Source organism: Mycteria americana, chromosome 2 (assembly GCF_035582795.1).
Source record: "Mycteria americana isolate JAX WOST 10 ecotype Jacksonville Zoo and Gardens chromosome 2, USCA_MyAme_1.0, whole genome shotgun sequence".
NCBI lineage: Eukaryota > Metazoa > Chordata > Aves > Ciconiiformes > Ciconiidae > Mycteria > Mycteria americana.
Window position 1 is genome coordinate 107,588,672 of NC_134366.1, and position 13,051 is coordinate 107,601,722.

At 39.3% G+C, this 13,051-nt stretch overlaps 1 protein-coding gene across 1 annotated transcript in view; it reads right to left on the reverse strand.

The window, feature by feature from the left end:
- LOC142405960 (dynein axonemal heavy chain 5-like) overlaps nt 1-13,051 on the reverse strand; it is a 173,474-nt gene that overhangs the window by 32,962 nt on the left and 127,461 nt on the right. Inside the window, exons 69-72 of the mRNA XM_075494186.1 lie at nt 11,799-11,963; nt 6,965-7,232; nt 2,200-2,321; nt 682-1,029 (exon numbers count right to left, since the gene is read on the reverse strand). Of these exons, the coding sequence (XP_075350301.1) occupies nt 682-1,029; nt 2,200-2,321; nt 6,965-7,232; nt 11,799-11,963 (903 nt within the window). The remainder of the gene's footprint in view (nt 1-681; nt 1,030-2,199; nt 2,322-6,964; nt 7,233-11,798; nt 11,964-13,051) is intronic.

Consider the following 13,051-nt stretch of genomic DNA (forward strand, 5'->3'; position numbering starts at 1 on the left):
TTCTTATTCATCCATTCAGGCCTCCTGCTGCCTTTGATCTCCTACTTGTTAGGATGGCTTTCCTGAGCTTGGAGGAGGTGATCCCTGACTATAAAGCAGTTCTCCTGGACCCCTCTTCTCTTCAGGGCCATATCCCATGGGGTTCTTCCAAGCCTGGAAGAAGCCTCTGAAGAAGTTGAAGTCTGCTCTCCTGAAAGCCAGGGCTGTGGTCCAGCTTTTTGCCCAACTCCCTCCTCTTAGGATCCTGAACTCCACCATTGGTCACTGCAGTCAAGGCTGTCTCCGGATTTCACATCCCTGACCAGTTCTTCCTTGCTCATAAATATCAGGTCCAGCCAAGCGCCTGCCTTTGTTGGCTCCTCAGTTACTTGTGCCAGGAAGTTGTCATTAATGCACTCAAGAAATCTCGTAGACTGCTTGAACCCTGCTGTATCACCCTTACAGCAGATAATTAGGGTCGTTAAAGTCCTCCATGAGGACCAGGGCCTGTGAATGTGAGACTTCTTCCAGTTGTTTGAAGAAGGCCTCATCTAACTCTTCCTGGTCAGCAGATCTACACTAGATACCCACTATAATGGTCTGCCTGCTAGTCTTTATGTATACACTGATGGCTCTGGAAAATATACCTGATTAAATTATTTATCTGACAAAAACTCCCTTTAATATATTGAAATATTTTACCTCAGGTGTATCAATCACTGGCAATTGCTCTATGTACTGGAGATAATCTTCCACTGTTTTCCCTTTTGGAATAACATAATCTTTGTAGAAACAAAATTTTTCACTAAACATATGCTCTCCAAACCACACTCTTGCATATGTATTCAGCAGTGCTTTGTCAAGGTCATCAGTTACACGGCCACCATACTGTACTTCTCCAAGCATATAGCGAACACAACTCCAGTTCAGTCCACGTTTAATGTCCATATCATCCAAATGATTCTGAACAAATTGCACGCTGGCTGCGAAGTCTGCCTGATTAAATTCATAAGGAATATTCCAGCCCAATGGACCAAACTTCCGTCTTTCCTGTAAAACAGATAGAGTTAAAGGTAAAAGGCTGAATGATAGTAATTGTGAAGAAAACATTAAGTGCAGAAGAATACATGAAATATGCTAAGCATGCAGTAGTCCAGCTGGGGCTATATTTCACCAACTTTAAAAAAATGACTATTTGATTATTCTCTTAACACACACAAGGCTAAATTCTTGATTAATTATCTAGTAGTTAAATAACTCTTCATTTATCATCATCAGTAGAGAGATAGGAACAAAGAATAGGAATATTAACATTTTCACAAAGAAAAAATCCTCTTTTTTAAGTGCAGTGAATCTGTGACTCTAGAACTATAGTTTTTGAATTTCAAAAATGAAGCTACTGTTTTAGGAAAGGATGTCCAAACTCATTGGCCATGATCATTCTCTGTAGTCCTCCTATGGACTAGATATATTCGTACCACTGATGTCTCTGCATGGTGCAGATGCAAGTAGCAAAAGCTGCTTCTTACGGAATCATTTACAGATGCAGCTGGCAGTATGTAGTTGTTAGGGCAATATCTGGTATTTCCACATTCTTAATTTCCACCAAGAAAGAAGCGTTGGGCCAAAGACAAGCATACCACAGGCTTCCATTGGACCACAATGTACCAGTGCATGGATGGCACAGAGTTAAAGTAACTAGGCACCAAATATAAACTAAGGATACTGCAAAATCTATCAATAGAATGATGAAAAGTTGTGGTTAATCCATAAAGCACTTTCTTTAATGGAACTCCTGAAAGGCAAGACCCAAAGTCATCTTCCACTTTCATTTCCTCCTCTGGGTTTCATTGCAGGAAGGATTTATATTCACCCTCTTAGCCCTTCTCATTGTGAAAGCAGCAGTTTTAAGACTATGGTTTTCCAACCCAAGCTGTAAATATCTTTAATGTGCTTTTATGATTTACAATATTAGTAAAAAAACAGTTAGTTGAAAGACAGATCACACAGCCATGCCCAAAGACTTTAACAGAAGAGTACACTAATTGATTATTGGTTGACTGTTCTTTTTTCCTCTGAAATACCATCCCTGTTGGAGGTACAAGATCAACATGAGCAGAGTTCTAATTTTCCATTTAAACATGTTTTCATTTAATAACATGGTGAATTAAAAACTGAAACCTGGCTTTATGACAGAAGAAAAGAAACATATTTTTAAACCTGAACAGTTGTGTGAAGAAATGCTACAGCATATAGCAATGGTTTCCACTGTGGCATGTTGCTCACTTCTAGGTGATCCTGAGTAACAGCTGAGTATGTTCGTTTTAAGCCAGCTTTCACACCTAGAAAATAAGCATTAAAAAGTAATATATGAGCAAAAAAAGTATGAAACGCATAAGTCCAACTTCCGTTAAGCAGAATTCTCTATTCCAATTTACAGTATCATCTTATTTACAGCTTCAAATAATATCTTTGAATCAATTAGCTGTTCACCTGGTCATAGCAGGCAAACTTCAGTTACATTTTGTTTCAGGCAGATGACACATCAAATTAATTTCAGGAGTCTGGAAGGAATTACAATTAAGTAATCATATTCTAAATGTTACCAACAACAACTGGAATATAACTGTTCAGCAACTATATGGCAATCAAAAAGACACCTAACGTCATACAAAATATAGCACTGAATATCCAAGAGTTTGTGTTTCAATATTTACATATAAAATGAGATTTTAGTTCTACCGAAGATGATTTTATTTAGATTTCATTCCTATAACAATCTCAAAATTCTGTATGCAGCTTCTCAAACAGGCATACAGGCACTAAGCTGATGAGATGAGAACCTAAATTCACAGTGGAAATACTAATACTTGGAGAGGTTTGTTTGAGCACTGACATTTCATATCCCAGGAACACTTTTAGGCAGATGATACTGGTACAACCTCAGCTTCCATGGAATATGTAAGCTCCACTACTCCCAGATGCTTTCAGGCAGTGCTACTGAAGCATGGTCTGGCTTTGGCAGACAACACTGAATATGAGTTACTGACACCAGGTCCCTCTTATGATATCTTCCACCTAATCTGCTTAACACAAGTCTAAAAAGACAGATTTCAAGTGCAGTGAATAGATTGTCCAAGTCATCATACTTCCTATGACACAATAAAAGCCCTTTTACTTCTTTCCTACTTCACAAAGATCCTGTAGAACAATATTCAAACACATAGCTTTTCAAAATATTATAAGGGTATCATAAGAGAGTTCCAAAATCAAGACAAGGTAATCAAACAAAAGTGCTTTATCACATACTGCTACCAATGTGGCAGGACACATTAGTAGCACTATGTGTTTATATTTCATCCTGGCTTAAATTGTTACACCGGGCATATCTCTATTACTAAATGCAAGCTGTAAATTGGCTATAACCTGACTTATAAAATAGCTTATTGGAGCTATAGGGTGTTATCATTTGAATGATAAGGAGAGGTCACAGTACAATAAAAAGATGCTGAGCACTGAATTAAAAAGGGGGGAGGAGAAGAGAAAGAAGTAAGAAATTTTTAACAGCAGAATAAACGCTCTTGAGAGTGGAGTATATACACTGAAACAGGATGTCTTTCACAAGATCAGACATTTTGTAGACATCTTACTAATGTTCAAAGGAAGATGAATATTGAAATAAGAGGTTTCAATGACTGAGGCATTAAATACGACCTTGGATAAAAATTCTCAGCTCCTACTGACTTCATTAACTGAAACCAGTGGCAACACATATATAAATGAAGGGCAAGTTAATGCATTACACAGTTACTTAAAGATAAGGGAGTTAAAAGACAAAATAAGTGTCAGGCTTGAGGATTTCTTTCTGCCATAGTCCTAAATACAAAGTAAACTTCCCTCATCATACATAATAAGTAGATATAAGGCAGGGTAGTAAGTTGCTTCTATAAACATATAAAGGATGTCTGCAGGTAGCAGCATAGTTTGGGTAAGAGAGAGACATTCAACAGCAGGAGAGCAACAGATTAGAGACTACTTAGAAAAGCTGGATGTTTTCATATCACACAGAATAACACCAACACCCCTTCTCAAAGCAGGGTCAACTGGAGCTGGTTGCTCAGCGCCTTTTCCCTGTGGGTTTTGAGGATGGAGTCTACAAACTCACTGAATAAGCTGTTCCAGTATTTGATCACCCTCACAGTGGGTTAAGTTTTTTCTGATGCTGAAGTGGAATTTCCTGGATTTCCATCTGTGTCCATCACCTCTCTTTCTGTCACTTGGTACCACCGAGAAAAGTCTTGCTGTTTTACTCACTCCCATCACATATTTATATGCATTGATAAGATACTCCTTCTCAAGGTTAAACAATCATAGGTCTCTCAGCCTCTCCTCATATGTCATGTTCTCCAATCCCTTGTGGCCTCTCACTGGACTTGTTCTGCCCATGTCTTTCTTGCACTGGGGAGGTCAGACCTGGACACACCACTCCAAATGTGCTCTCACCATTGCTGAGTAGAGAAGAATCACCTCCCTTAACCTGCTGGAAATGATCTTCCTAATGCAGCTGAGGGCAGTGCAGGCCATCTTTGCTCCAAGGGCATATTGCTGGCATATTCCACTTGATTTCCATCAGGAACCCCAGGTCTTTTCTGCAGAGCTGCTTTACAGCTGGTCAGCCCATATATTATATATGTGCATGAGGTTCTTTTCCCCCCAGGGGGAGTACTTGGCATTTCCGTATGTTGAAGTTCAGCAGATTCCTGTCAGACCATTTCTCCAGCCTATGAAACTCCCACTGAACAACAACACAACCTTCTGGTGTATCAGCCCATTCTTCCCACTTTGTATCAACTATAAACTTGCTGAGGGTGTCCCATCATCCAGGTCATTAGTGAAAATTTTAACTACTGCTGGCCCCAGTATTGACCCCTGGGGTCCATCACTGGTGACTGCCCTCCAGCTGGATTTGTGCAGCTGACCACAACCCTTTGAGCCTGGGAGTTCACACAATTTTCAGTCCACCTCACTGTCCACTTCTGTAATGCCTACTTCATCAGTATGTCTATAAGGATGTACTGGGGGGCTGTGTCAAAAGCCTCTTGAAGTCAAGATAAACAACACCCTATGCTCTCCCCTCATATGCTAAACCAATCATCTTATTGTAGAAGTCTAGCAGGTTGGTAACTAGGCTCAAAGAATAGTAAGTATTCAATGGCTTAAGATATCCCAGCAGCCAGAAAAAAAGCAAACTACACCAGGGACAGATATTGTTCAATATCTTCATCAGTGGCTTCAATAAGGAGACAAAGGCAACCTCAACAAATTTGCAGACAATACTAAGTTAGAGAGTGTGGCTGACATACTAAATGGCAGAGCATCAGTCCACTGCATGAAGTTCAACAAGGAGAATTGCAAAGTTCTGCACCTGCAGCACAATAACCCCATGCATTTGTACAAGCTGAGATCTGCTAGCTGAGATCTACTGGTAAGCACCTCAGGGTTATCACAGATGCCAGGCTGACTATAAGTCAAAATTGCACTCTTCTTGCAAATAAGGCAATCCAGAGACTGGGCTACCTTAGAAGAAGCACAGCCAGCAGACTGAAGGAAGTTCTTACCACGTTCCACTTAGCACTGATCAGGCTTCCCCTCAGATATATTGTCCACATTTGCCACACAAGGGAGGTGTGCAGAAACTAAATGGGGCAATAAAGATGGTCAGATGCTGAGAGTCATGACCTACAAAGGTAGGACAAGAAGCCTGAGTTTTTTTAGTCTGTTGAAGAGGATGTTGTGGTATGCAAAAACTAGCTTAAACTGTGAATACTGAAAGGTGGCAGATAATTGCATGCATGTATGAGGGATAGTGGCTGTCCAAAACTGAAATTTTGAACTCTCAAGGACAAACCCGCTACTTGCTAGCTGAGAATGGGACAGGCTGCAAAAAGTGAAACATCCTGAATCCACCAATTAATATAGAAATGTGAGTCAGAACTGCCAATTAGGACGCTGATCACACATTGTGCTTTGCACATAGACTACTTAGGTTACAAAACCTGGGGGCTTAGAGGCCCAGAAAGCAAGAGATGAACATCCTAGCTTGAGGAAACATCCTGGAAGTGGGGAAAGATGCTGGAGGTAGGGGAGATGCACAGAGGCAAATTCCAGGGGATGCCCAGGGACCTAGGCCAGTAATGTCCAAGACTGGTAGCTGCAAGTAGCCGCACAGCATGAAACCAACATGACTTTCTGCCCGACCTTCCTGGACCAGCAGCAATCTCTCCAATGGGAAGGGAAGTCAAGCTGAAATGAATGTCATACAGGAGGCTGGGAGCATGACAGAGTGAGTGTGTAAAATAAGCAAGTAGCATAAAAGCCCTAATCTCATCGGTTCTTAAGTAAACCCCAGTATTCAGATCTACTATGGGTTGTTATTAACTGTCTTGCCTGTGACAGAGGCTAAGGGGTGATTCAGTAGCAGCTCACAAATACTTGAAGGACAATTACAAAGATGCTAGGGTCAGTCTCCTGTCAACAGTGCCAGATGACATAACAAGAAGCAACAGCCACAGCTACATACTGCAGCTTGGGAGGCTGAGGTTGGGTGTTCAGAAGAGTCCTTTCTTTTCCTTACCCAGTAGAGCACAGGATCAGTCCCCCTCTGCATCTTTGGGTGGGGTCAACAGGACAGAAAGAAAAGAACGATGGAGTGTACTAAGCTTAAGAAAGGACCACTGACCTGGCATTCTCCACAGGTTCTACACAAACAACAAAATCACTATCAATTTCTGTTACAAAAACAAACAATATCCATTTTTTCACCAAAAGAGTCATGCTTTACACATCGCAAAACTGACTTACACAGTGCTGTATTTACCTAATGAAACAACGGAGAATAAAAACTAAAACACTGCACAGAGTGTAGTGATACGGGGGGGGTGGGAGGGAAGCAAGCCCCGAAACAAAAAAAATCATGGTTTCCTACCTTGAGGGGGTTCATTAGTAAATTTGATAGAGGACTGTAAAAGATTAATAGGAAACTCCGGGTGAGCCTCTGTAGTGATCCAAGTCCTGAAACCTTCACTCATAGATTCTGTTGTTGCAATGGTGTCCATTAATTCACTAAGAAACTCCAAGCCAAGGTGGCAGTTCTGTAGAAGGAGCCATCCTCCATCTTGCATGCACTGATTTAACAGGCGCCTTGCATGGACTTCCTGGCCCTGACCCATTGAAATGGCACAACAGGGAATGTTCTGGAAGGAAAAGAGAGTTTCTTTTATATATAGTTCTTTAGAATGAATACACACATGATGTATTGCTTCTGTAGGTCCATGTGTAGTGACATTGTGCCATAAAGAAAACTGCTAATATCAGTGGAGACTGATTATATTAAAACAGAGTAAACAAAAAAGCAAAACCCTCCAAGCTGCTCTTATCTTCCACCTGCTGAAAGAAAACTACACCCGCTGGACATAATCTTTTTTTGCAGGTCTGACAAAGTCAATGAGATAAGACAACTGAAACATTTTCCCTTCCTTTTCCCCACTTTCCCAAATAAAGCAGGACATACACACAGCAACGTAACTGCCTTACTATTCTTTTTCCTATGATGTGGACTATCTTGAGATAGAGATATTAAGGCTCCACATAATAATTAATGCACAGAGTAAAGCCAACGATTTTGGTCTCTTCATACTGTCTGAACAAATTTATTTCATCTAACAGAGAACTGTCAAGGAAGCAGGCAGGACAGGAAAGATTGGTTCACATTAAGTCATTCCTTAGCAAACATCCTATACTGTTAATTGGCAGCTGTGGAGCAACTGATTCAGAGGATTCTAGTTCGGTGATGTGATAGCTCTAGCTAGTTTTCTAGCTGTTCATTTTCTGGATTCAGAAGAGACAAAGCTCATAATGCAAACACAAGAATTCTGGAAATTTATGGAGTGTCCTCCAGAGTCCATGGGAAAAGAAAGCCAGTTGTTCAGAAAAACAGAAGATGATACAAGCTCTCACAAGGGGATCTGAAAAAGACAAGCTGACTAGGTTGTGATCAGGACCATACAAGTCTGTAAGTGAGGTGCAGGCAGACCCCCTCTTGCTTATTGTTCTTACTACCCTTGTTCTTGTTAAGTAAGTAGTCCCCTGGCTTAGGTTAGCTGCCTGACTCCTACCAGGGAAAACCAGAATTACCAAACCCAGTTGAGCGTATTATTCTATATACATGTTGAGGGCAAGGGAATTGATGAAAAGACTTAGTTTCATGGACAGTTTAATGTTCAAGACCTACAGCTGAGTATCCCTCATAGTGTGAGCGATGAGCTGCATAAAGACTTATCAATCTGGGCCTATCTTCAGCTGGCTGAGAGCTACAAAGGTTAATCTTAAGTTTTTCTGCTACTGGGACTCTCTCACTGTGAAACAAAAAAGAAGGAAGTCATCCAGTCCTAAACAACATGGATGAGGCTGCCCTACTTTTGCAGGAGAAAAAGGTTACGCATACGGACACAAGCTGTGCTGGGTCATTTGGCCTTAGGGTCAGAGAACAGGCCCTGACCTGATTTTACTGAACAGTATAAATACAGCTGCTGTATATGATCCTCCACATCCTGGCAAAAGATTTAAGGAGAAGAGAACACCAAAGATAAGAAAGCAGTTAAATCCTGCTCTCAGGTCAGTAAAACCTGAAATCGTAGCCAAAAGAAGCAAAGCTAAATAGCCTGTGAAGTCGGCTATGTGCTGGAGGAGTAAAAACTACCTTTTCTAAGATGTATCTGAGTAGACCTAGCACTCCCATAAGTCAAAGACTATGACTACCCCTGTAAATAGTGCATACTGTAAGTAGTGCATAAATATTCAGCTGGTACATTATTCCCTAACAAAGCATCTGCTCATAATTTGCTCTTCTCAGCAATGTTACCTCTCAAATGCACAATCATTAAAGGTTATCAAAAAAACATGACAAAGAAAAAACATTTTTAACTATGTATTGTCCTCATTTTACTCCTTCTGAAAGAACTCTATCAAAACGTCTGTGTATGGAATGTTTCTCTCAATAATGAGTCATACAAATATATCTGTGTCATCTTAATACATTGCTATCCAGATGAAAATACTATCATTTTAGTCACTACAGTGGCCCTGACAGTTCTGTTGAAGGTTCTGTGCATCATTCCCTGAAAGAAGAAACTATCTCTACAATAATAAAAATATCTAGGTTTAATGAAGTCAAAGTGCTAGGCATAACAAACTTCATTTTAATTCAGAAAGTTAAATTTTCACTCCATCTTCAAGTGAAAGTAAAGGGGGCAGAAATCCAACTAGTTTTAAGATAGGGCTTGCTTGGTTTATAAACAAGGTTATATAGCTCAGTAGTCACAGATACTGTTTCAATTTCTTTGGGAGAAGGCCATCTGAACAACAAAATTTTAGAGTGAAAAATAAATTCTGGTCACAAATTTGAACATTTCCAACTGCAGATAATTGATTTATATTGCTAATATCATACTGTTCAGTACTGACAATCCATTTTAAGACCACAAATCATGCCTGTAAAAGGGAAATCACTGAAAAATAGGCCTGGCATATCTTTTGGAAGTTTTCTATCATTAAGAAGGAAAAAAAAATAGGATACTTTGGAGGTATAGAATCACTTATATACGAAGATCAGATCCTTGGTGCAGCTAACCTATGTTAAGTCAAAGATTTAGTCTGGAAAAAAGCAGAGAAAGACCAGAGAAAGACAGGAACTAAGTACAATTTGTTGACAAACTAGCAAAATAAACACAAAGCCCTCTTGCAAATGTTTCTGAAAACTGTAAATTATTTCTAGATACATTTTTCAAAAGCTAGAGAACTACTGAAGTGCTCCTCCAGTCCCACAATGTTAATATAAAGTTTTACTTAAAAAAAAATCTGTGTTTGTAGTTTGATTTGCAGAATTTCGATGGCTTTTGTAAATTTGAAAGGTTTCTATATGCTGTGTGGTAAGATCATTACTTCAAGAGATCAGACAAGAACTTTACAGTTAAATGTTACAGTTAACTTTACATTTACAGTTGACATTACAGTTGAACTTCAGGTTATGACAGCCTAGCTGATGTTGCCTTGTTCATAAACCATGTGTGAATACACAAGGCAATCCCTTTAGCTCTTCTGCAACCTCACTTTCTATTATTCTATACATGTTTCCTTAAAGCATGAAAACATATTAAAACTGCCCACTGCAATATACATTCAGAATGACGGCAAAAACTACTGTCTTTTAACAGTCACAATTACAGAGCACCTTCTACCTACCAGCACTTCCCCAGACAGGCTAAAGTCTTGCTTAAGATTTGACACAATGGGAGACCATTTTGTTCCACTCCTTGCAAGAGTGACTCTAAGTGACCAGCTGACTTCAAGTGACTCTGTTAGGAGGTTAGTGTCCCTTGTCCCCTTACATGGCCAACCGGATAGAAATACTCAAATCCTTGATGCAAGTCAGAGTTAAGTTTCAATCGTGTGCTTGGAATTGCTTTCAAAGGAGCCACTCTTTCTCTTTATGGATGACAGAAACTAACTCCTACTGGAGACAGGGTAAGTACCTATCTAGGAGTCCACTTCACAGGATACATATGTTGAAGAGCCAAATAGGTGAATGAAAATATCATCACAAACCTGACACTCCATTTGTATTCATACCACAGGCCACGAAAACAGGAATCCAATCACAACCACCTAACATGTTTACCTGGACTTGAAAAGGGACTAAAAAAAAATTGCCCATTTCTAGTCTATATATATTCTTGCAGTTAATTTCAAATCTTCTATAAAGTCAAAATGTCTCCCATATCTTAGGAAAAGGCAATAGAATATTTTGTGAATAGGAATAAAATTGTTCTTCCAATGCATTGCTTCCGATAAACCTAAAAATCCTGCTCACCTAACTGCTGTCCTTCTCCCTCCCTATGTCTGTATATTGGCTGGCTATCTGGCTTCACAGTTTCGGGGGACAAGGATCACATCAACAACTTCATACTTAAGATTCCTAAGTTTAAACACTCGAGTGAGAGTTAGATCCTCAATTTAAGCACTCTTTATCAGTGTCAGACAAATAAAATAAGAGTCCTGACTGTCAAAGAGAACGAGCATCTAAACTTTCTAATTGATAAGCTAAAGAGATTTGTGGGTGCTCCTCACTTTTGCAAGTAAGTCTTGCAAAATCCTGCACCTCTAAATGAAGATGCATTCTAACAGGGAGGAAAATTTATGGAGAACTACTGTGAATAACTTCTTCTTGGGAAAATGATACTTGCATCTACATTGTGAACCATAAAACATAAAGCACAGAGTGCCTTAAAGTGATGCTGTGCTGTAAGAAATGTTGAACGTCTCCATCAAGGGAACTGATTGAATGGTAGGGTCTCCAAATTAATTTCTCTTGTCACCATATTTATGACTTTTTTCTGTATCTTCCTGTAATCATCATTACTGTCAGCTCCTACAGTGAATGTGACACAGTGTAAACCCCAAGTATTGCTCTGTTCTTATAGCTAAGTAGTTGCACTAAGTAATGGACTATCATTACCCAGTCTGCTGGATAAAGACAGAGGGCTCATTGGAATCAAACAACTGGAAAAAGCAAGAATGTTACATTTCCATTTCCTCAGTAAATGCATTTTGGCTACTGGTCCAAAATTAACTTCCAGAGAACACTGGTATGCATATAAATATCATCATTCAGACTTCTATAAAATGTGGAAATACCATTTCTAGTTTAAAGGATAGTTTTAAATGTCTTTATCAGCTCTAGCAAACTCAGTTTAGAAGGATACCTTTGATTTTGCAAGACGTTCTATATTTTCAGTGGGGTCAGACCCCATTGATAAAAAGCATGTCAAAGGCGTTCGACAGTCGCTTTCTGCCCACATTGCTTCCATTTCAAGAATAAATCCTTCCGCATATTTCCCTCCAAGAGATTCTGCAATGTAGTGTCGAGCCTAAAAAAAAAACCAAGTTACCAGAAATATATAACTTTTTTTTTTTTATTTAGCATTAATCACTGATGTGGAATTTACCAATACCTACATTGGAAGGCAACGACTTTCTAAACTTTCGTTTTCAACTTTGGTGTAACAAAAGTTACAGTCCACAGGAGGCAACCATTGAAATTCTCAGATAGCAAACTTCAAACAAAGAAGAGAAAGAATTCTGCTCACCCAACAGCCATCCTGTGAAAATTGTTGCTAAATGTTTTTTTTAAAAAGAACTAAAGAAATCCATGCAGAATAGATCCACTATCGGCTCTGAGGACAGCCCAGATATTGCCTGTAAATTACTGACTGCTAAAGCTTGGTGGATAGCCAAACAAAAGAGTTTCTCTGTACCAGCCCCATTCTTAACTCCTCTAAGCATGTATTGTTGACACTGTCTCTACAGCATAGCAGATTAGACAGATCTTTCATCTGACCCAGTTACAATCTTCCATATATTTGTTGGAACTTCAAACAAATTCTCCTGTCCAGTGGTTATCCAATTCAAGTCTCTTATGCTGAGTGTCTATTTCTACAAAACATAAACACAGCTCAGGCTGTATCCTTAAAGGTCAAACCTTCCCTATGCCTCTATCGTCCTCTTTTCACAAACATTTTCTAAAAGGACTTCTAAAGCTATCCTGGTGTATGAAACGCTTTTTTGATTGACATGATTTTCCAGCTGTGTAAACTACTAGCACAGATTCTGAGGCATGTATTATGGAGAGAAACACCCAGGAACAAGGTGGATTGAGGAAGATGCCAATTCCACAAAAAAAATAACTCAATCATCCACTATTAAGTGTAACTTCTGCCCTAGTGAAGAGAGGTAACATTTTGTAACACTTGGGGAAACACAGTAGGGAAAGAAGAGATAAAGAAGATAATAAGAAAAAAGATCCCCTCTTTCCTCAAAAATTAAAATAATTATAGTTTTTGAAACCACTGTTCAGAGACATTCTTTCTCAAAGATGGTTGTGCAAGACAGTAAGTACATTGATAAATGAGCAGTAGCAGCTTTATTATTTTGGTCTGTTTAAATTGTGACAGATGGA